The sequence below is a fragment of the Geotrypetes seraphini genome, chromosome 6, assembly GCF_902459505.1.
Source record: "Geotrypetes seraphini chromosome 6, aGeoSer1.1, whole genome shotgun sequence".
NCBI lineage: Eukaryota > Metazoa > Chordata > Amphibia > Gymnophiona > Dermophiidae > Geotrypetes > Geotrypetes seraphini.
In genome coordinates, this window is record NC_047089.1 from 259,679,010 (window position 1) to 259,702,407 (window position 23,398).

General features: G+C 42.6%; 1 protein-coding gene across 6 annotated transcripts in view; it reads left to right on the top strand.

Moving 5' to 3' along the window:
- The window catches only part of GK (glycerol kinase), a 445,878-nt gene that overhangs the window by 307,302 nt on the left and 115,178 nt on the right, over window positions 1–23,398 (top strand). For all 6 annotated transcript variants that reach the window (XM_033948781.1, XM_033948778.1, XM_033948783.1 and 3 more), the window contains 2 exons: window positions 6,486–6,564; window positions 20,474–20,570. In XM_033948781.1, the coding sequence (XP_033804672.1) occupies window positions 6,486–6,564; window positions 20,474–20,570 (176 nt within the window). The remainder of the gene's footprint in view (window positions 1–6,485; window positions 6,565–20,473; window positions 20,571–23,398) is intronic.

Below are 23,398 nucleotides of genomic sequence, written 5' to 3' on the forward strand. Positions count from 1 at the left end.
TCAAATTTTACAGAAAGTGTGCAACATATTAAAATACAATTGATGAATACACAATATCACTTTTATATCTAATACATCATATTCTAAAATATATTTTTTTCCCCTCTCCCTCCCCCCACCCTTCTACTACTTTTCATTCATGCATTACATATTGTATAATATATTATAACATATTATGTAAAAATTATTTTCATTACCCCCCCTCTATGTGTGTCACAAAAAAGATATTTAAAAGAAGAAAAGAAGAAGAAAAATCCTACTATTTATTCATTGCAGTATTTTGTCAATGGCCCCCATATTTTTATAAATTTAGTATATGTCCCTTTTTGTATTGCTATTGTTCTTTCCATTTTAAATATATGACATATTGTATTCCACCAAAATGTATAATTTAGGTTATTATAATTCTTCCAATTATTGGTTATATGCTGAATGGCAACCCCAGTCATAATTAATAAAAGCTTGTTATTTATATCTAATCTAATGCTTAGTTTTGTATACCGAATCTTCAATCCAAGAAAGCTTGACTCGGTTTACAGTAGTTAGATAAGATAATGGAAATACGAAACAGGAATTAAATTAGACAAATTGTAACAAGAGAGGAATTAATTATCAAAGTGTTTGATGAACAGAATGGTTTTCAAAGACTTGTGAAAAGATGAAAGGGAATTAAAACTTCACAAAAAAAGTGGAAGATCATTCCAAAGTTGGCTTCCCATTCATCACTGTGTCATTTATAAAACTTTATTATTGACTTTTAAAACAAGAAACACTGGACAGCCAGAATTCATTAATAAATTTTTGATACTGTACGCTATATCGTGTTTTCTTCGTTCCTCGGAGCAAAATTTATTATCAATCCCAACCTTGAACCATATCAAAACTAGGAGAAACACTGTCTTTTCAGTAGTTGCCCCAACCCTCTGGAACTCGGCACCAAATGCTGTAAGAGAGATAACTAATCTTGAGAAATTTAAATCTTTTCTTAAGATATTCCTTTTCAAAGATGCCTTTCAAGTGTGAGTGTCCTTTTAAGGATTTTAAAAAGATTTTTTATGAGTCCGCTTGTATTGGACTTACTTGTTTTAAACCTCACCCTTTGTTTATATCTCTATACCTTACTTTTCTTTAATCATTGTAGTTCTCCCCTTTTTTGCAGTCGTGTATATTATTGTTTCGCCTAATCGTATGTTTATTTTGTTAAAGTTCTGTTAAACTGTATTATCTGTTTTTACCCTATTTTAAAATGTATAACCACCTTGAAATAAATGATAAGGTGATATATCAAATTTTTAATAAACTTGAAACTTTCTCTCCTCCATTTGTTGGATTCTGGTCTCAAACTCTCTTCTATTAGAGTTCATTTTAGCACTATTACTGCCTTTCATCAGCCAGTGGATGGTACATCTATTTCTGCTCATCCTCTCACTCCTAGATTTATGAAAGATCTTTTCAATGTACAACCATTTTTTAGTGGTATGGGATCTCAGTGTGGTTCCTGCCCACTTACGGAAGTTTACATTTGAATCAATGCCTCCCGTTTTCCTCCTTGAAAAATTCTTTTTATCCCAGGACAAGCAGGCAGTATATTCTCACATATGGGTAACGTCGACCATGGATCCCCGATGCGGACAGCTTCACAAGCAGACTTGCTTGAAGAACTTTTTAAAAAGTTTGCGACTGTCGCACCATGCATGCGCGAGTGCCTTCCTGCCTGATGTAGGTGGCACGTCTCCTCAGTTCTAAGTTTTCTGAGAAGCCCTCATTTCAAGGCTTTGAACGAGAGTTAGTTCTTTTTGTGCCTTCTCATCGCCACGGCTCGTGTTTTCTTATTTTTGACAGGGTCGCTGCATTGCGCGTGTTCTTAAAAAAAAAGTTTTTGGTTTTTTTTTTGGGGGGGGGTCGTGTCATGGCGGGGCCTGTTCCGCGGCCTCAGTCTGCTGGCTTTGATTTAGCCGCGGCCGTCTTTCATTCCATGTCCTGGCCGGTTACGGGGTTCAAGAAGTGCAGCCGGTGTCAGTGCGCGATCTCTCTCACTGACCTACACAAGTGGTGTATTCAGTGTCTAGGGCCGGATCATCGCCCAGAGTCATGTGCTCGCTGTGCTACACTTCAAAATCATCATCATGTTCAACTGGAAAAAATATTCTGGGGCATGGATTTAACTTCAGACAAGTCCTTGGCCTCAACCTCGACTTCGGTGAAGTCTTCTGCGGGACTTAAAGCTTTGACCTCCACTTCAGCCTTGGCTTTGATCAAACCCTCGATGGGGAAGTCCTTGACTAAATCTACCAAGTTGTCTCCAGAGGGGCTGTTATCCTCAGTGTCTCCATCAGGTCAGTTGTCTAAGCAATTTCTTCAGATTCCATCAGATCTCCCTCCAAGAGAGTATCCTTCCAATTCATCACAGACGACCCTTCTTCAGGAAGCTCAAGCTCTGCTTCTTCTCCGTGCCATTGAGGAAGTTCCTCTGGAACAACAGAGCACAGGGTTTACTCCCATTACTTCCTTGCCCTGCGACCTATATTGGATCTCAGAGCCTTCAACAAATTTCTTGTAAAAGAAAAATTTTGGATGCTATCTCTAACATCCTTGTATCCCTTTCTGGATCACAACGATTGGTTATGCTCTCTGGATCTCAAAGAGGCTTACACTCACATTCCCATTCATCCAGCTTTTCGTAAGTGCCTTGTAGTAGCAGCAGCTGTGCGCAGCCATGGTCTTCAGGTTTTCCCGTACCTGGACGAATGGCTCATCAAAGATTTAACATCTCAGGGGGTTATTGGAGCGACTCAACGGACTAATTGGTTCCTCCAAAGTTTGGGGTTCAAAATCAACTTTCCAAAATCCCAGCTACAGCCCTCTCAGACTCTACAGCTCATTGGAGCTGTACTGGACACTGCAACTCGGAGCATTCCTTCCTCAACAATGTCAAGATGCTCTTATTCGACTTTGTCACAAAGAATCATCCCTCACTTCACTCTCAGCAAGACACATGATGGTTCTCCTAGGTCACATGGCCTCTACAGTTCACGTGACTCCTTTTGCCAAACTTCACCTCAGAATTCCTCAGTGGACCCTGGCATCTCAGTGGGCATAGGCTTTCGACTCACACTCTCAACACATTACAATGACTCCTTCTCTTCAGCAATCTCTTCACTGGTGGATGATTTCATCCAATCTCTCCAGAGGTTTACTGTTCCAAACACCCCCTCACCAGAAGGTTCTCACAACAGATTCTTCAACTTACGCCTGGGGGCTCATCTTGATGGTGTTTGGACTCAGGAGCATTGGTCCACCGAGGACCATCGACATCACATCAATCAGTTGGATCTCAGAGCGATCTTCAATGCTCTCAAAGCTTTTCAGCATCTTCTTCACGATCAGGTAGTGCTCATCCGTACAGACAATCGAGTCGCCATGTACTACGTCAACAAGCAGGGAGGAACAGGATCTCTTCCCCTGTGCGAAGAAGCTCGGAAGGTTTGGAATTGAGCAATTCTTCACAACACTTTTCTGAAAGCGGTCTATATCCAAGGAGAGTAGAATGCTCTAGTGGACAAATTGAGTCGTCTTCTGCAACCTCATGTATGGACAATCAATTCTTCCTCTCTCCGCCACATTTTTTCTCAGTGGGGGACTCCTCAGATAGACCTGTTTGCATCTCCCCACAACTACAAATTCCCTAGTTTTGCTCCAGGATCTACTCCTCACCGGCTGGAAGCAGATGCCTTTCTTCTGGAATGGACGAACACATTTCTATATGCGTTTCCTCCATTTCCTCTAATTCTCAGGTCACTTGTCAAACTCAAACAAGAACACGCCACCATGATTCTGATAGCTCCTCGGTGGCCCAGACAACCTTGGTTCTCCCTTCTATTTCAACTCAGCAGCAGGGAGCCACTACTTCTACTAGTTTTTCTATCTCTGCTTACACAGAGCCAAGGTTTTCTTCATCCCAACCTGCAATCTCTACATCTGACAGCTTGGTACCTCTCAATGTAACTTCTAATCTACAGTTTTCTCAATCTGTATCGGACATTTTAGAGGCTTCCAGAAAACCTTCCACCAGACAATGTTACAACCAGAAATGGGCTAGGTTTTCTGCGTGGTGCAACCTTCATCACAAGGAGCCTCACTCTACCTCCTTGTATTCAGTTCTGGATTACCTGTTTCATTTATTTCATTCAGGCCTCAAATCAACATCCATTCGAGTTCATCTCAGTGCAATTGCTGCTTGTCATCAGCCACTAGAGGGAAACCTGTTTCTGCTCATCCTGTGGTTTCCCGATTTATGAAAGGGCTTTTCAATGTCAAGCCACCTTTCAAACCACCTCTAGTAGTTTGAGACCTCAATGTGGTTCTTTCTAAATTGATGAAGCCTGCATTTGAACCAATGTCTTTGGCTCATCTCAAATATTTCACTTGGAAAGTAAGTCAGCGAGCTACACTTCCCCCTCCATAATCGCGGTTTTGATGTTCGCAGTTTCAATTATCCGCAGGTTTTTTCTCCAGGCTCCCCCCCTAAGAATCACTCATTGGCATTGAAAAAGAATGGCCCCAGGACTTGGAGGGAGGTGATCGGAGGCGGAGGGAGGCGACTGGAGGCAGCGGGGGGGGGGGGCGATTGGAGGCGGAGGGAGGCAATCAGAGGTGGCAGGGGAGTGATCAGAGCATGGACCTTACCTGGTGGTCTAGCAGTGACGCGGGGCAGGAGTGATCTTCCTACACTCCTGCCCCGTGCAGAGCCGTGCTGTGAGTTCCTGTGGTCTCATGAGACTAGAACAGGGAATTCCTGTTGTAGTCTCGTGAGACCACGGGAACTCAGCAGCACGATTCTGCACGGGGCAGGAGTGTAGGAAGATCGCTCCTGCCTCGCGTCACCGCTAGACCACCAGGTAAGGGGTGGGTCAGAGCCGACCAAAAGTTATTTGCCATTTTTCCCTATTTGCGGGCCGGCTCTGCCCCTAACCCCCATGAATAGGGAGGGAGAAGTGTACAAGCTTTAGTAGTGGATCCACCTTTTACAATTTTTCACCACAACAAGGTGGTACTCCGCACTCATCCTAAATTCTTACCTAAGGTTGTTACAGATTTTCATCTAAATCAATCTATTGTACTTCCAGTGCTCTTTCCAAAGCTTCATTTTCACCCTGGAGAAACATTTCTTCATACTCTGGACTGCAAGCATGCTTTGGCCTTCTACTTACAAAGGACTAAGCAGCATAGATCTTCTCCTCAACTTTTTGTCTCCTTTGATCCAAATAAGTTGGGACATCCAGTTTCTAAGTGAACAATCTCCAACTGGTTGGCTGCTTGCATCTTGTTCTGCTATGCTCAGGTTGGATTGCATCTAGAGGGTCGAGTCATAGCCCACAAAGTTAGAGCTATGGCAACGTCTGTCGCTTTCCTTAGATCTACTCCTATTAAGGAAATTTGCAAAGCTGCCACTTAGTCCTCGGTTCATACATTCACCTCTCATTATTATTTGGATATGTGGTCCAGGCAGGATGGCCAATTTGGCTAGGCAGTATTACAGAATTTATTCTCCTGAATCACCAACATTCCCACCATCCCATTCTGGTTAGCTTGGAGGTCACTGCCTGCTTGTCCTGGGATAAAGCACAGGTGTTATCCAGGGACAGAAGGCAGATATTCTCACAACCCACCCACCTCCCTTGGTTGGCTTCTTAGCTGGCTATCTAAACTGAGGAGACATGCGCCCTACTTCAGACGAGAAGGCACTCACGCAAGTGAATTGCGGTCAGTTGTGAACTTTCTAAAGTTCTTCAATCAAAATGCTTTTGCAACTGTCCACATCGGGGCTCCGTGAATGACGTCACCCACATGTGAGAATATCTGCCTGCTGTCCCTGGTTAACTAACCCCTGTTACGGTAAGAAACTGTTTAATGCGGGATACAAGAACTTAATTGTATTGTATTGTACGACAGTCAGTTTGGTCAATCAACCCTTCAGAATTTATTTGGTATCTAGAATCTAACTCTACTCTCAGGCCCATTTTGTTTCTGTTCCAGGATAATCAAAGCAAAACTTAAACTTTATAAATTAAAACAATAAATTAAAACAAACAAAGTAGCCTTCATGTTCTAGGTCTTATCCTGTTTCAGGTCGCTTGTAATAATATGCTGTCCTGCTTGTCGTCTGAGAAAGTGAAGTTTGTAGTAAGTATTCTCTGAGAACAGGAGAATGTGTCCTGCTGTCCTTGGAGTATACTTGCTAAGGTGAATCACTTTTTTCTTGTCTGTAAGAAGTTTTTCTGTAGCCTTTATCTTGGGAATGATTATACATTCAAGTTAGCTGACGATCAAATTTTGTTGAATCATCTGTTAGGTTTTTTTAAAATAAATTTTCTGTTTTTGTAGACTCAGCTTAAATCATATAATTAATGAAATAAGAATATAATTATTTTGGACATTGTTGATATATAAATGTTAAAATTATAAAATTAATATGTTCCAAATAGGGGTCTGTTGCTATAGCTGGTGCAGTTGTGCGTTGGTTGAGAGACAACCTGGGGATTGTTAAGTCAACCGATGAAGTTGGTGAGTGACAAGATTTTATGTGAAAATGTGTAGGCTTGTAGATGTAGATAAAAACTGTTTTAGAATTTATTTGCTCAAAGTTTGTGAAAGAGTTATGACTAATTGAAATAGCATTTTAAATAAAGTGCTGAGTTTGTGATTCCCAGGTATGAGAATTACAAGTTATCATGATACCCACATGTAATCAAAACCAATTTTTTCTTATGCAGAAAGCAGTACATCTCAAGAAATAGGAATTATTTACAGTGTACCAAGTTTAAATCACTAATACTAATACAATGTATAAATGAAGTTTTTGCAGTTCATGAGTGGCTCATTTGTGGGATGAGGGTAGGGAGAGGTTGAGGGGATGAAAGTGCTGGACAATGTATTATTTGCGGTTTTAAGTTTATGTTGGGTTTATTTCCTGGAAGATTCATGTGTTTAGTATGATAAGTGGTGTTCTTACTGTGCAAACAATTGTCTATATCAAGGGTAGGGAACTCCGGTCCTCGAGAGCTGTATTCCAGTCGGGTTTTCAGGATTTCCCCAATGAATATGCATTGAAAGCAGTGCATGCCAGTGGCGTACCTAGGGTATGTGGCACCCGGGGCCCATCATTTTTTGACACCCCATGTAAAAAAATATTTTTTTATAATAACCATGAAAAATAAATAGTCATAATAGAAACAGGTACTGAAAATTTTCTTTTATTGAACCTCATATATGTAACCATTATTCTAAACATAACCTAAATTATGTCTGAATTGTCATGACATCAGAAGTACATATGGAATAGTTGCAGATAATGCTTGGGACAGTTCTGATTGTGTTAGTTCGGTTTTATGTGTTTTTTGAATAGAAGGGTTTTTATTTCTTTTTTGAAGGTTTTATAGTTTGTGGTCGAGGTCAATAGGTTGTAGAGTTGGGGGCGAGTGTTAGGAGGTTGTCGAACAGTTTTTTTTCTTTTGACGATTTTGGTTGGAGGGTGTGTGAATGGTGCGTGAGTTCTCCTATGTCTGGTTGAGATGAATTTAATTATTTAGCTGAAAAAATTAGTAACCCCTCCCCCATTCCACATACATTAATTCTCTTCCATTTTTGTTCCCATTCTAAAAAACACTGATAAGTTCCCAGAAAAAAAATACATTAAAATAAGATGAGATGAGAACGTAACATAAGAATAGCCTAACTGGGTCAGACCAATGGTCCATCATGCCCAGTAGCCCATTCTCATGGTAACCAATCCAGGTCACTAGTACCTGGTCAAAACCCAAAGAGTAGCAACATTCCATGCTACCGATCCAGGGCAATCAGACACTTCCCCCATGTCTTAATAACAAACTATGGACTTTTTCTCCAGGAATTTGTCCAAACCTTTCTTAAAATCAGCAACGCTATCTGCTTTTACCATAACTTCTGGCCACTTCATTTTTAAGCTTAGATCTTTCCTTCCAAACAGAGACCTTTCTAGATGTCAAATACAGAAAGAACAAGGTAACTTCACAAGGACTTAGCTGTGTAGGAAATGTGAATCAACATAAATCTGTCATTCTTATTTCCTTAGACTTAGCGGCAGCCTTCGACACAATTGACCATCATTTATTACTACATTGTCTGTCTTCCATCGGTCTAAAAGATCAAGTATTAGACTGGTTCCGATCTTATTTTACAGATAGATCTTCTACAGTGCACTTTAATAACTCTGTTTCAAAACCGTATCAAACAAACTATGGAGTACCTCAAGGGTCTATATTGTCCCCACTTCTGTTTAATATCTATTTGGCCCCTCTTCTAACCCTTTGTCAATCTATAGGATTCACAGTGTATGCCTACGCTGATGATTTCCAACTTTTGCACCCCATTGATCCCTCAAGTTCCCAGGATATATTCAATATTAACCAAAAGCTGGTCAAAATTCACGAGTGGTTGAATGTTAATCAATTGTCTCTAAGTATCAATAAATCCACAACTGTGCTTTTCTCAGGGAAAGAAGGGGTTCAACTCGTTAACCCAATCATAATCGACAATAAACCCCTTAATCAAACTACCAATACAAAAATCTTGGGTGTCATAATAGACAATAATCTCACTTTCCGTCCTCACATCAGTGCATTGGTTAAAAATTGTTTCTACATACTAAGAATGATTCGTTCGCTTGTCCCCCTTCTTGATTCGTCTTCCCTTAATACTCTAATTCACTCCCTAGTGATTTCAAAATTAGATTACTGTAACTCATTATTAAAAGGGGCTCACTTAAAGGATATAAGGCGTCTTCAACTCATACAAAACACTGCAATAAAGGTAATTTCAGGTTCAAAAAATTCGATCATGTCACACCACTGCTCCAAAAAGCCCACTGGCTGCCAATTTCTTACAGGATAACATATAAAATAGCTCTACTAGTCTTTAAGACAATAAAAAACAATACTCCTGCATTCTTAGATAGGCTCCTGATTCCATATAGTTCATCTAGAGTTCTTAGATCATCCTCTCAATCTACTTTATATGTTCCTTCTTTAAAAATCATTGGAACTCGCCGTGCCGTTATCTTTTCGGTTACTGCCCCAACAATTTGGAACTCACTCCCTTTATACTTAAGACTTGAACAGGACTTGCAAAAATTCAAGAATAGCTTAAAGTGCCTTCTTTTTAAAGAAGCCTTTAACTGATTGTCTATTTTCTTGGTCATTTCTGATTCTTATCATCCTCCACCAAATTCAGACTATCATCCCCTTTCCCTTTGACCTTTGCTCTGTTCTCAACTTTTTTCCTCATACCCTCCTAATGTACTACCCTTATATGGACTTTTTCTTCCAAAATTGTATTTCCTTACCTCCTTCCTATTGTTTCATGTGGTTTGTTACCCTTGTTTTAGTTGTTAACTTTGTATGTTTTTTTTTTTAAACCAGTTAATTTTATTTATTTTGTAGATGTGATTATTCAAATCCAATTTTATTTTTTGTAAAACGCTTTGTAATTTGAAAAGCGTTCAATCAAATAATATAATAAACTTGAAACTTGAATCTCCTCATACACCCACCATATAGTGCAAAAATGTGCAAAGGTCTGGTTTTTTCTTTCGATCACTACATAGCCTAATGCCACACAAGCAGCGCTGTTACAAACATATTCTGAAGGTCAATGCTAAGGTTAACAAAGTTTCCTTCCTTGGACCACAAGGAGATACTGACAAACCACTGGAAGAGATCCCAAAACAACTACCCAGGCACAACACCCAAAGACCCACTCAGTGTGTGAACCAGTTGAGTGGAGTGGACTAACTGGGGGGTGGAAATGGGCTCGGAGTTTGCTCAGCAGAATTTCCCAGACCACCTCTTCCTCTCAACACATTGACACGCTGCCACCACCACCACCATTAGGAACACCTCACCGGGTAGGCCAGCAATGCTTATAAACTTTATAAAACACATTATTATATTTTCTTATAAAGCACATATTTTAACTGAACTCTCTGACATCCTCAGCTTTGCCATTCACAAAAATAGAAGGAAGAAAAGTTCCCGTTTCCTGCTGTCTCATGTCCCCGGCCTATACAATATTTTTCTTCTGCAGACCCTTCAAAAGTCTGACCAAATCCTCGTTTCACTTGCATTATAAAGTACTGAGGATGCCATCTCTCCCCAATCCCAGGTCATAAAGTCTAAGACAGTAGCGCAAACTAATGCTGCCCGATTCAAGAAAAAAAAAAAATTTCGATTCGATTCAACCTATTGAATTGGTTTTTCGATTCAACTTTCCTGCCCAATTGGGTGTTTTTTGTTTTGTTATTTTCAAACATCCTGGTGGGTTTATTTTATAGCTTTTTCACCCCCCTTTGGCTTCTCCTAACCACACTGGCGTTGTGGTGTAAGTAAAATAAAGAAACAAAAAGGACTTTTCCTCTCTCTGTTAAATCCTAGCTCACGTTTGCGGTCTAACACCAGCTCTAACAGGATACACATTTCAAATCTGACATATTGTAATCACAAAACAGAAAATAAAATTAGTTTTTCTACCTTTTGTTGTCTGGTTATTTTTCAAATCTTGTTGGTCCAAGGCTCTGGTTGTCTTCTGATAACTTGCTTGCCAGGGTCTCCTTCTTCCTTCTTTCTGCATACTAACCATCCATCTGCCATCTCTGTCCTCCCCGTTTCCCTTCCCTCCCCAGGACATCTGGCATCTTTCCTTTTTTCGTCTCCCTTCACAGATCCATCTTTTCTTAACTACCCTTTCATCCAGCATCTCTCCCTCCTTCCCCACCATCCCAGGGTCCACCATCTCTCCCTTTCTTTTCCCAACTACCCTCCTATCCAGTATCTCTATCTCCCCCTCCACACCATCCCTTGTGTCCAACTTCTCTTCCTTTCTGTTCCTTCCCTCTCTAAAAACCATGGTCCATCATCTCTCTCCCTCTTCTCTATTTTCAGACCCATTATTTCTTCCCACCCAAAGTCCGGCATATGCGCGTCTCTTTGAACCCCCCATTCCCTCCGTGTATTTGTACACCAGGGCCCCTCTCCCTGAAGGCCTGTCCCCACCCTTAAAGGTCTGCATCCCACCCCTGAAGACCTGCACCCCCCCCCGAAGGCCTGCACCCCCCCCGAAGGTCTGCACCCTCCCCCCGAAGGTCTGCCCCCTTGAAGGCTTGACCCCCCTTGAAGGCCTGCCTGCCTGCCTGATCCCCTTGAAGGCCTGTCCCCCCCTTGAAGGCCTGTCTGTCCCCCCCCCTTGAAGGCCTGTCCCTCCCTTGAAAGCCTGCCTGCCTGTGTCCCCCCCCTTGAAGGCCTGTCCCTCCCTTGAAAGCTTGCCTGCCTGTCCCCCTTTGAAAGCCTGTCCCCCCCTTGAAGGCTTGCCTGTGTCCCCCCCTTGAATGCCTGCCTGCCTGTCACCCCCCCTTGAAGGCCTGCCTGCCTGTCACCCCCCTCCCCCTTGAAGGCCTGCCTGCCCACCCCACACTGAAGGCCTGATGCCCCGACCCACCCTGAAAGACCGCTCGCTCCTCTGGCCTCTCCGCACCACCTACGAAGCAGCCTGCAGCAGGATCGCGATGCCAGCGATCCCTGCGCTGCTTCGGAGCTGCTTCCTCCACCGCGGTCCCACCCCTCCTCTGACGTCAGAGGAGGAGCGGGACCGCAGCGGAGGAAGCAGCGCCAAAGCAGCGCAGGGATCGCTGGCATCGCGATCCCGCTGCGGGCTGCTTTGTAGGTGGTGGGGGGAGACCAGGGGGGGGCGAGCGGTCCTTCGGGGGGGGGACTGAACGCCAAGGCCGGGAGCACCTCCTCAGGACTTGCATCCGGGGCGGATTGCCCCCCCCCCCCCCCCCCCACTTTGGTACGCTACTGGTGCATGCAAATAGATCTCGTGCATATTCATTGGGGAAATCCTGAAAAACCGACTGGAATACGGCTCTCGAGGACCGGAGTTCCCTACCCCTGGTCTATATGATTAATTTTCAATAAAAATGTAATCATTTAAAAAATGTCACTAATATTCAGAGTCTGTATAGAAGTGACCTAGTTTCCTTAATTCAAATAATTGGTTTATTAAAATAAGGTGCTTATAAATAATTGGCTGAACTATTCTGCAGAGTTTATCTGCATGCCCGAGTTTGAGCACCCATCCTATATGCAGCTCCAAAAGGTTTTACATTTGATGTTCACCGTGAGTTGGAACTCATCTTGACTAATCAAAACATTTCAGAGGACTTACCTTGTGATACTTGGAATATCACCAATAGGATAATATAAAAGAGTAATATTCTGTTACATCCCTTCTGGATTCCATACACTAGATGTTCAATCCCAATCCGCAATCCGGGAGTTGCAGAAATCCAACACCTTTCTGAGCGCATGCTCCACCCAGGGCCGGATTTTCCTACAGGCTAACTAGGCTTCAGCCTAGAGCCTCAAGATCAAGAGGGGCCTACATTCAAATTGTTAGCAAAATTAAAATTACACTATTCTAAAAACAGTGAACACAAATACTGAACCGAAAATAAGGAGAAATTCTATGCTTCGGGATCGGAACCGGCTCCAGCCGCAACGGGGCGCCGACTCGGCTTCTCCCTTTCTTTTTCTCACCCTGGAAGGAGGATCGGGGAGGGAAAGACGTCAGTCTGGAAACAGTTGGGCAAAGCCCAGCCCCGCGGGGAGAGAGGCAAACGTGGATCCGTCGGGACAGGGCGGCCCAGACTGGCATCGGGGGGGGGGGTGTTTCAGTGGAAGGGGGATGGGAGGCAGGCAGGCTGGCATCGGAGGGGGGGTGAGGGGGTTAAATGGAAGGCAGAAAGGCAGGATGGCATGAGGGGGTGTTCAATGGAAGGGGGATGGGAGGCATGCGGGCATCAGAGGGGGGGTGAGGTGAGGAAGGACGCACTGAGGTCACTATGGACATAGGAAGGGGCGATGTTGTGTGTTATGTTTGATTAGTTATTGTTACAAGTACTATATATGGTGCTGAGAATAAATGTCCAAATAAGTGTTCTCGCCTTTTTTTTATTTATTATCCGTGTCACATTTTTTATAAAGGTTAGTACCAATAACAACATGTTTCATTTAACATATTGATATATATGACAGTAATGATGTATTTTATTATCTCATGTAATTTACAAACTTAAAAATGGGAGGTGAAAGGGCCTCATAAGTGGAATAGCCTAGGGCCTCTTTTCATCTAAATCCGGCCCTGGCTCCACCCCTTTAGTCTGACAGCTAGAGAGAATATCCAGTTACAGTTTCTGCAAGCAATCCATGCAGAAGTGTTTTGCAGTAGCTCTGCTTCTTTGCTTGTTTTTTTTGCATAAAGTTTACTTTCTCGGTGGCTTCAGTACCTTCCCATCCCCCTTCCCTGTCAGAAGAAAGGACGCAGTCCCATGGTGCTGCACTGCTGCTTCACAGAGAAACTCTGGTGGATCTGTGGAGCCAGCCTGCTATGTGCCACTTTTCCTAAACTCAGGGTGCCTTCGCTTTTGAGTTTGCTTGACCAGTGACCTTGTCATGGGTTTTAAGCGCAAGCTCTATGCTTCTGGTCACTAATATGTTTGGACTATTTGTTTTGTTTGTATTTTCTGTGAAGTTGTTTCAATTATGCATGTAATATTTGGAACCTGCTTTGTACAAAATGGGATATAAGTCAATAAACCATAAACCACCCGGGTTTCAAGATGCAGGCTGCCTTTCCTGACCCAGACCGCGTGGCAAAGATCCGTGGGGCGGAGGTCATAGTCTTTTCCAGCCGACTGGCAATCCAAAGATCTTCCACTCTGATCATTTGGAGAAGTTTCTGAGGCAGAAAATCCTTTACCTCCTCTCATTCTGGAAGGAGTGGAAATGCAGTGGGCAAAACTGAAAGGAGTAATTGTAAGGACATATAAGAATTGCCGCTGCTGGGTCAGACCAGTGGTCCATCGTGCCCAGCAGTCCGCTCACACGGCGGCCCTTAGGTCAAAGACCAGCACCCTAACTGAGACTAGCCCTACTTGCGTATGTTCTGATTCAGCAGGAACTTGTCTAACTTTGCCTTGAATCCCTGGAGGTGTTTTGCCCTATGACAGACTCCGGAAGAGCGTTCCAGTTTTCTACCACTCTCTGGGAGAACATAGTAACATAGTAGATGATGACAGATAAAGACCCGAATGGTCCATCCAGTCTGCCCAACCTGATTCAATTTAAATTATTATTATTTTTTTTTTTCTTCTTAGCTATTTCTGGGCGAGAATCCAAAGCTTTACCCGGTACTGTGCTTGGGTTCCAACTGCCGAAATCTCTGTTAAGACTTACTCCAGCCCATCTACACCCTCCCAGCCATTGAAGTCCTCCCCTGCCCATCCTCCTCCAAACGGCCATGCACAGACACAGACCGTACAAGTCTGCCCAGTAACTGGCCTAGTTCAATCTTTAATATTATTTTCTGATTCTAAATCTTCTGTGTTCATCCCACGCTTCTTTGAACTCAGTCACAGTTTTACTCTCCACCACCTCTCTCGGGAGCGCATTCCAGGCATCCACCACCCTCTCCGTAAAGTAGAATTTCCTAACATTGCCCCTGAATCTACCATTGCTTCCTTATGTTCGTATGGAATCTATCCCCTTTCAATTTTAGAAAGTGCCTTCTCGTTCTCCCTAACTTGGAGAGGGTGAACAATCTGTCCTTATCCTTAAGAACAAACGTTTTTGTGAGGCAAGTATGTAAAAGTAAGAGGAAAAGAAAGCTGCTTTGGTTCTCAAAAATAGTAGCTGAGAAGGTAAGGATCAGAGATTAGCTTTCATAAACTACAAAAGATCACAGAGAAAGATGGGCAAAAATATCTGGAAAAGTTAAGAGCGGCAAATCGTGTAATCAGGAAAGCAAAGATGCAAATGGAAGAAAAATATAGCTGACACGGTAAAACAGGGAGACAAGACATTGTTTAGAAATAGTGATAGGAAGAAGTGCAAAAGTGGCATTGTGACACTCAAAGGTGAAGGAGAGAAATATGTAGAAGCTGATAAAGAAAAGCCTGAATTGCTTAACAAATATTTCTATTCTGTGTTCATGGCTGACGTGCCAGGAGCAGGATCATAGAAGACAAACATGAATAGGGATGGAGGCGTGGTAGACCCTGGTCAATTTTCAGAGGGTTGTGTTAGTGAGGAGCTAGCTAAAATGAAAGTAGACAAAGCGATGGGGCCGGATGGTGTACATCCGAGGGTGCTGAAGGAACTTGGGGAAGTTCTGGTGGCTCTGCTGACTGACCTTTTCAATGAGTCTCTAAAGTCTGGAGTAGTACTGGAGAAGGGCGGATGTGGTCCTTCTCCACAAAAGTGGAAGTAAGGATGAAGTAGGGAATTACAGGCCGATAAGTCTGACTTCTGTGGTAAGCAAATTAATGGAAATGCTTTTAAAACAGAAAATGGTGAAGTTTCTGGAATCCTGTGGATTATAGGACCGGAGGCAACATGGATTCACTAGAGATAGGTCTTGTCAAACAAAACTGATCAATTTCTTTGACTTGGTGACCAGAGAATTGGATAGAGGGAGAGCACTAGATGTGGTGTATTTAGATTTTAGCAAAGCCTTTGACAGTATTCCACACAGATGTCTAATAAATAAACTGAGTGCCCTCGGGATGAGTCCTAAAGTGACGGGCTAGGTCAAGAACTGGTTGAGTAGAAGGTAGCAATCAATGGCGATCGCTCTGAGTAAAGGGATGTTGCATGTGGTGTGCCTCAAGGTTCTGTTCTTGGGCCTGTTCTTTTTAACATTTTTATAAATGATATTGCTGAAGGGTTGTTGGGTAAAATTTACCTCTTTGAAGATGATACCAAAATCTTCAATAGGGTAGACACCCCAGATGCTGTGAAAACATGAAGAAAGACCTAGTGAAGCTTGAAGAATGGTCTAAAATATGGCAGCTAAAATTTAATGCTAAGAAATGCAAGGTCATGCATTTGGGCTGCAAAAACCCAAGTTTAGGGGGTGAAGAAGTTACGTGCATGACAGAAGAGCAGGACTTGGGTGTGATTGTATGTGATGATCTTAAGGTGGCCAAACAGATTGAAAAGGTGATGGTGAAAGCTAGAAGGATGCTAGGGTGCATAGGGAGAGATATGGCTAATAGGAAAAAGGGAGGTATTGATGCCCCTGTATAAGACTGGCGAGACTTCATTTAGAATATTGTGTACAATTCTAGAGGCCGCATCTTCAAAAAGATATAAAAAGGATGGAGTCGGTCCATAGGTAGTGCGTGGTCTTCGTCATAAGGTGTATGGGGACAGACTTAAAGATCTCAATCTGTATACTTTGGACGAAAGGCGGGAGAGGGGAAATATGATAGAGACGTTTGAAAAAGCTCCAATAATGTTACTCACCAGCAGTGGGAAAAACCACTATAGATCCACATTAATAGAAAAGGGTGAAGAAAAAGTCTCAAGTAATAAATATCACGCAGCAATCTATAGATTTTTAAGCTGGCATAAAAAACTCACACCCAACGAATGTAAGGATCTAATAGGGAAAAAAGCCACTACCGTGCACTTTCAACCACCAAAATACAGATTTAAGGAAAAAATACTACTTAGCTCAAACAGCAGAAGTCTCTTTCATTTGAAAGGAAGCTCTGGACTGAGAGAGCATAGGATGAAGTTAAGAGGTGATAGGCTTAGGAGTAATCTAAGGAATACTTTTTTACTGAAAGGGTGGTAGATATGTGGAACAGTGTCCCAGTAAAGTGGTAGAGGCAGAGACTGTCTGATTTCAAGAAAGCCTGGGACGTGCACATGGGATCTCTTAGAGAGAGGTCGAGATAATGGTTACTGCAGATGGGCAGACTGAATGGGACATTTGGCCTTTTATCTGCCATCATGTTTCTGAAGAGCCCTAACCTCTTTAATCATAAGAACATAAGCATAGCCTCTGCTGGGTCAGACCAGAGGTCCATCACGCCCAGCAGTCCGTTCACGCGGCAGCCCATCAGGTCAGGACCTCTATCTATACTCTTCTATCCCTTTTTCCTTCAGGAAATTTTCTAATCCCTTCTTGAACCCCAAAACCGTACTCTGTCCTATCACACCCTCTGGAAGCGCATTCCAGGTGTCCACTACCCTTAGGGTGAAGAAGAACTTCCTAGCATTGGTTCTGAATCTGTCCCCTCTTAATTTTTCTGAATGCCCTCTCATTCTTGTAATTTTCGAAAGTTTGAAGAATCTGTCCCTCTCCATTTTCTCTATGCCCTTCATGATCTTGTAAGTCTCTATCATGTCCCCTCTAAGTCTCCGCTTCTCCGGGGAAAATAGCCACAGTTTCTCTAATCTTTCAGCATATGAAAGGTTTTCCATACCTTTTATCAATCATGTCGCTCTTTTCTGAACCCTCTCGCCATATCCTTCTTAAGGTACAGTGACCAATATTGGACGCAGTACTCCAGATGCGGGCTCACCATCCTCCGATACAACGGCAGGATAACTTCCTTCATTCTGGTTGTAATACCTTTCTTGATAGTACCCAGCATTCTATTCGCCTTCTTAGAGGCCGCTGCGCACTGTGCCGACAGCTTCATTGTGTTGTCCACTATTACCCCCAATTCCTTTTCTAGGCTAGTTTCACCCATTACCAGCCCTCCCATCGTATAGCTGTACTTCGGGTTTCTGTTTCCTACATGCAAGACTTTACATATGTCTACATTAAACTTCCTCTGCCATCTCGTTGCCCACTCTTCTAGTTTGTTCAGGTCCTTTGTAAATCTTCACAGTCCTCTTTAGTCCCAACTCCACTAAGTAGTTTGGTTGTCGTCTGTGAATTTTATTATTTTGCACTTTGTCCCTGTTTCTAGATCATTTATAAATACATTGAACAGCAGCGGTCCGAGTACCGACCCCTGCAGAACACCAGTCATGACCCTCCTCCTGTCCGAGTAGTGGTCCTGCACTCCTACCCTTTGCTTTCTACCCGCCAACCAATTTTTGATCCATCTATGTACGTCTCCTTCCTCCCCCTGGTTCTTCAGTTTCCATAGTAGGCATTCATGGGGTACCTTGTCAAAGGCTTTATGGAAATCTAAGTATACAATGTCTATGGGGTCCCCTTTGTCCATCCGTTTGTTAATTCCTTCGAAGAAGTGCAATAAGTTCGTTAGGCATGATCTTCCCTTGCAGAAGCCGTGTTGGCTTGATTTCATCAGTTTATTCCTTTCTAGATGCTCATCAATGCTGTATTTTATCAGCACTTCCGCCATCGTCCCCGGAACCAAAGTCAAACTTACCGGTCTGTAGTTCCCCGAGTCACCTCTCGATCCTTTTTTAAAGATGGGTGTAACATTAGCTGTCTTCCGATCCTCCGGGATCATGCTTGTTTTCAGGGATAGATTACAAACCTGCTGTAGTAGTTCTGCTATTTCCTCCTTTAGTTCTTTCAATACCCTAGGGTGGATTCCGTCCGGGCCCGGAGATTTGTCAGTTTTTAATCTATCTATCTGCTTGTGTACGCCTTCAAGGCTTAACTCCATGGATGTTAATTTTTCTGCTTGATCTCCTTTGAAGATTTTTTCAGGTTCCGGCACGTTGGATGTGTCCTCTTTTGTAAATACTGATGAAAAGAACTTGTTTAGTCTATCCTCCACTTCTTTTTCCTCCTTCACCACTCCTTTCCTATCTCCGTCATCCAGCGGTCCGACCTCCTCCCTAGCCGGCTGCTTCCCTTTAACATACCTGAAGAATGGTTTGAAATTTCGTGCTTCCCTGACTAACCTCTCTTCATATTCTCTTTTTGCTCTTCTAACCACTAGGTGACATTCTTTTTGATGCTTTCTGTGCTCTTTCCAGTTTTCCTCGGTTTTGTCCTTTTTCCATTTCCGGAATGAATTCTTCTTATCTCCTATCGCTTTCTTTACTTCTTTAGTTATCCACTCTGGGTCTTTTGTTCGGCTCTTTTTGCATTCTTTTCTAAATCTGGAGATATACAGATTTTGCGCCTCGCTCACCGTATCCTTGAATAAAGACCAGGCTTGCTCTACAGTCTGCGATTTCTTTGTGCTGTTCCTAAGTTTCTTCCTTACCATTACTCTCATCGCTTTGTAGTTTCCTTTCTTGAAGTTAAAAGTTGTCGTTGTGGTTGTCGCTGTGGTTCTCTTTCCCTTCGATATTCCTACTTCAACTTAGAACTTGATCATATTGTGATCGCTGTTTCCCAACAGCCCCACTACTTCCACTTCTTTTGCAGATCCTCGTAGCCCATTGAGGATTAGATCCAAAGTGGCATTCTCTCTTGTCAGTTCTCTGACAAGCTGCTCCATGAAGCAGTCCTGTATAGCCTCCAGGAATCTGGTCTCCGTAGTGCATTTTGAGTTTCCAAGACTCCAGTCTATCCCGGGATAGTTGAAGTCTCCCATAACAATCGTGTTACCGCTTTTGCATTCTTGCTTCATCTCGGCTTTCATTTATGCATCATTTGCTTCGATTTGCCCAGGAGTTCCATCCCATTTATCATGTTGGTCGCTCTTTTGTGAACCTTTTCTAGTACCGCTACATCTTTTTTAAGATATAGAGACCAGAACTGAATGCAATACTCAAGATGAGGTCATACCATTGAAAGATAACAGAGGCATTATAACATTCCTAGTCTTATTTACCATCCCTTTTAAAATAATTCCTAGTATCTTCTTTGCTTTTTTGGGCACCACCACACATTGGGTGAAAGGCTTCAGCATATTGTCTACGATGACACCCAGGTCTTTGTTTTGGGCGCTGATCCTCAAAGTGGACTCTAGCATCTGGTAACTATAATTTTGATTTATTTTCCCAATATGCATTCACTCAGAACACTTGGTATTTTTCTAGTAATGATGGTACCTTTGAAAGTGGGCATTATGTAATCACCACTCTTCATAAAGGCAGTAGTTAAATCCCAATAAATAGATTAGGGGCCAATATTCAGACTGTGGTCAGCACTGACTGCAGATACTTGGTGCCAGGCCACTTTTTTGGCTGCTAAGAAGTTAACCAGCTAAGTTGATATTCATTGCTGAACAGTTAACAGCAGCCAAAGATAGGTCTGCTATTTATGTGGCCCGATTTGGCTTCTAAACTTAGCTGCTCAGGGCTAAAGATTGATGGTTATCCCACAATATCGCCAGATATCTTTTAGCTGCTCTCTGTGAATATTCATTTAAGTGGTTAAATGCTATTTTACTGGTCTACACTGTTTCTAGACAGTTAAATAGTGTTGGATACTGGCCAGTTGATGTCCTCAGCCCACAACATCTATCAGCCAGGTAAGGAGGTTTTTGTTTCTGTCTGTCACTCCCCCCCATGCCCTACTGACAACACTTTGATTTAAAATCATTTATAACCTGCTTCTCATAACATTCTAGGTGAGTGCCAAGTTAATAGTGAATGATGATGAACCTATGAGCTAAATTTGTTTGCTTTAAGCTATTTTTTAATGTTCATTCTAGAAAAACTTGCTGCAGCGGTTGGAACATCTTATGGCTGCTATTTTGTCCCAGCGTTCTCAGGATTATATGCACCATATTGGGAGCCTAGTGCAAGAGGGTAAGGATGTTTCTCTGAATATTCACTACCCTATGATACTGATAGGTATTCAAAAAATTAACATTATTCATGTTATATACAACTTTATCCAAGACGTACTCAATAATTAGCTTATGTGTTGTCTCCCATACTCTCTTCACCTGGTTACTACCCCCACAATTATTCCTACCTCTTGTCCACCCATTCTCTATCTGCATGCCTTCTATCTTCATCCCTGTGTAAGTAATCTTGTTTCCAATATCACTAGCAACAGAGACTTGGGGGAAGGATCAACCAATGGCAGGGTGGTGGGGACAGTGCACTGGAAGATCACTCATCACAGGAAGGGAAAGGTGTAAGTCATACTAGGTCAGACCAATGATCTATCCAGCCCAGCATCCTGTTTCCAGGTCACAAGTACCTGGCAGAAACCCAAAGAGTAGCAACATCCCATGCTACTGGTGCCTGGGAAAGCAGTGGCTTCCCCCATGTCTCTCAATAGCAGACTGTGGACTCTTCCTCCAGGAACTTCCCATTCACGACTTCCTCCGGTGACACCATTTTGTAAAGTGATGGTGCCTGACCCTGCTCTGTGTGGTCTCCACCTTATTTGGCACATCCACCCTCTTGGTGCATCCCAGGATACATCGGGTAGGATTAGGCAAACCATTTTCCAAGATGGCAGCTTCAGAGGCAGAAACAAAAGGGCATTGCTTCCGTCTTTTCCCAGGTATGCCTAGAGAATGGGGGGTGGTATGGGGCAGAAGTTTTCTTAAGTAGTTTGAGGGACTTATGCCAAGGAATGGGAGAGGGTGCAACTAGACACCAGGATTTTTTTTTTATGTTGCAAGTGACCAGGCAGTCCTCATGGCCAACAACCAGCTTTCTACATGCATAATGATCGAATCACCAAATTCAACAGCTGTGTTAATGTCTGACAGCACTATAGAAATAAGCAGTAGTAATAGTAGTTGGCCAGAAGACCCTGGAGACCCATCCTTGGTGCTAGAGGATATTTGCATCCCCTGGGGGCCAGATCTGGCTATAGGATTATTTCTTACCTCACCAGGGTGATGCTCTCCTTTTAGGGGACCTCCCTCCTCCAAGGCAGCACAGGGACTGCTAAACTGGAGGTGGGATTTTTCTACATCATCTCTGTATGTACCTGTCTGTCTCAATCAGCTCCTCCAAGTCTGCTACTTTAGCCTCAAGAGAACAGACTTGTTCTCTGAGCACCAGGAGCTCTTTGCATCTTATTTCATTATTTGTCAAGAATCAAACCGTACATAAAGTGTACAATATAATCCTTTAAGCTGTGACAGTTAAGTTTACATTTGTAGCAAAAAGCTCAAGTCTAAAAATTAGGGGGAAAGGTGCTTATACTGTGGAAACGGGCGAATAAGTAAAGTTTGCTCTTTTAAGATTTAAACTGTCTTTATAAAGACATCTACAATTTATTTTTTATTCCAAAATTATCAAAACACAGAGCAAAATAATGTTCACTTACCCAGAAAAATGTCCTCTTCTCTCTTCTCAGAAAGAGTTCTTTCTCAGCTTTCACAACACTTAGTTTTCTTGAAAGAAACGGATTACGTTTCTCAAATCATCTGCTTAATTGGTGGAGCTGATTTCTCCCCAACTGATTTTTTTTTTTAACTTTTTAAATCTGAGTCTGTCTGAGGGTGTTTTCCCAGATATCTGGAAATGCTCTGTTATTAGACTGATAGATTTTTTTTTAAAAACATCATATTTAAATAGCTCAGACTCTAAATTTTAGACCTGTTGCAATTTACTATATATCTCAGAAATTCTTGAGAAGACAATTGCACAAGAAGTCCAGTCTCTTTGGAAGTTTTGACACAGAAAATTACAGAGATGTGATTATTCAATTGGATCTTTCAGCAGCTTTTGATATGATAGACCATACGCTTCTTTTGTGTAGGCTAGAGGAGATAGGCCTATCAGGACTGGTTTTTCAAGTTGAATTTTTAGGATAACAAACGATCAGACCTTGATGGACCTTCCATTTGTCTCTGGTGTCCCACAAGGAACTGTGTTGGCCCCTCTTTTATTTAATGTTTTCTTATCCCCATTAGTGTTACAGATTAAGAATTTGAATTTGTATGTTCATTTTTATATTGCTGATATCCAGATGGAGGTAGCTAGTGATGCCTGGATCTCTGTTTCAGACTAATCTATCATAAACTAGCTCTGATTGAATATTGGCTCAGAGAGCATAAACTGTGATGAGTTTGAAGAAATGCAAGTCTCTATGGATATCATAGAAACATGATGGTAGATAAAGGCCAAATGACCCATCCAGTCTGCCCATCCACAGTAACCATTATCTCTTCCTCTCTCTAAGAGATCCCACGTGCCTATCACAGGCTTTCTTGAAATCAGACACAGTCTCTGTCTCCACCACCTCTACCAAAAGACTGTGCCACGCATCTACCACCCTTTTTGTAAAAAAGTATTTCCTTAGATTACTCCTGAGCCTATCACCTCTTAACTTCATCCTCTGCCCTCTCATGCCAAAGCTTCCTTTCAAATGAGAGACTCAACTCATGCGCATTTATATCAGGTAGGTATTTAAACTTCCCTATCTCATCTCTCATCTCCCGCCTTTCCTCCAAAGCACACAGATTGAGATAAGAACATAAGAATTGCCTTCTTGGTCAGACCGGTGGTCCATCATGCCCAGCAGTCCACTCACGCGGCAGCCCTCTGGTCTAAGACCAGCACCATAACCGAGACTAGCCTTATCAGCGTATGTTTTGTTCAGCAGGAACTTGTCTAACTTTGTCTTGAACCCTGGAGGGTGTTTTCCCCTATGACAGACTCCGGAA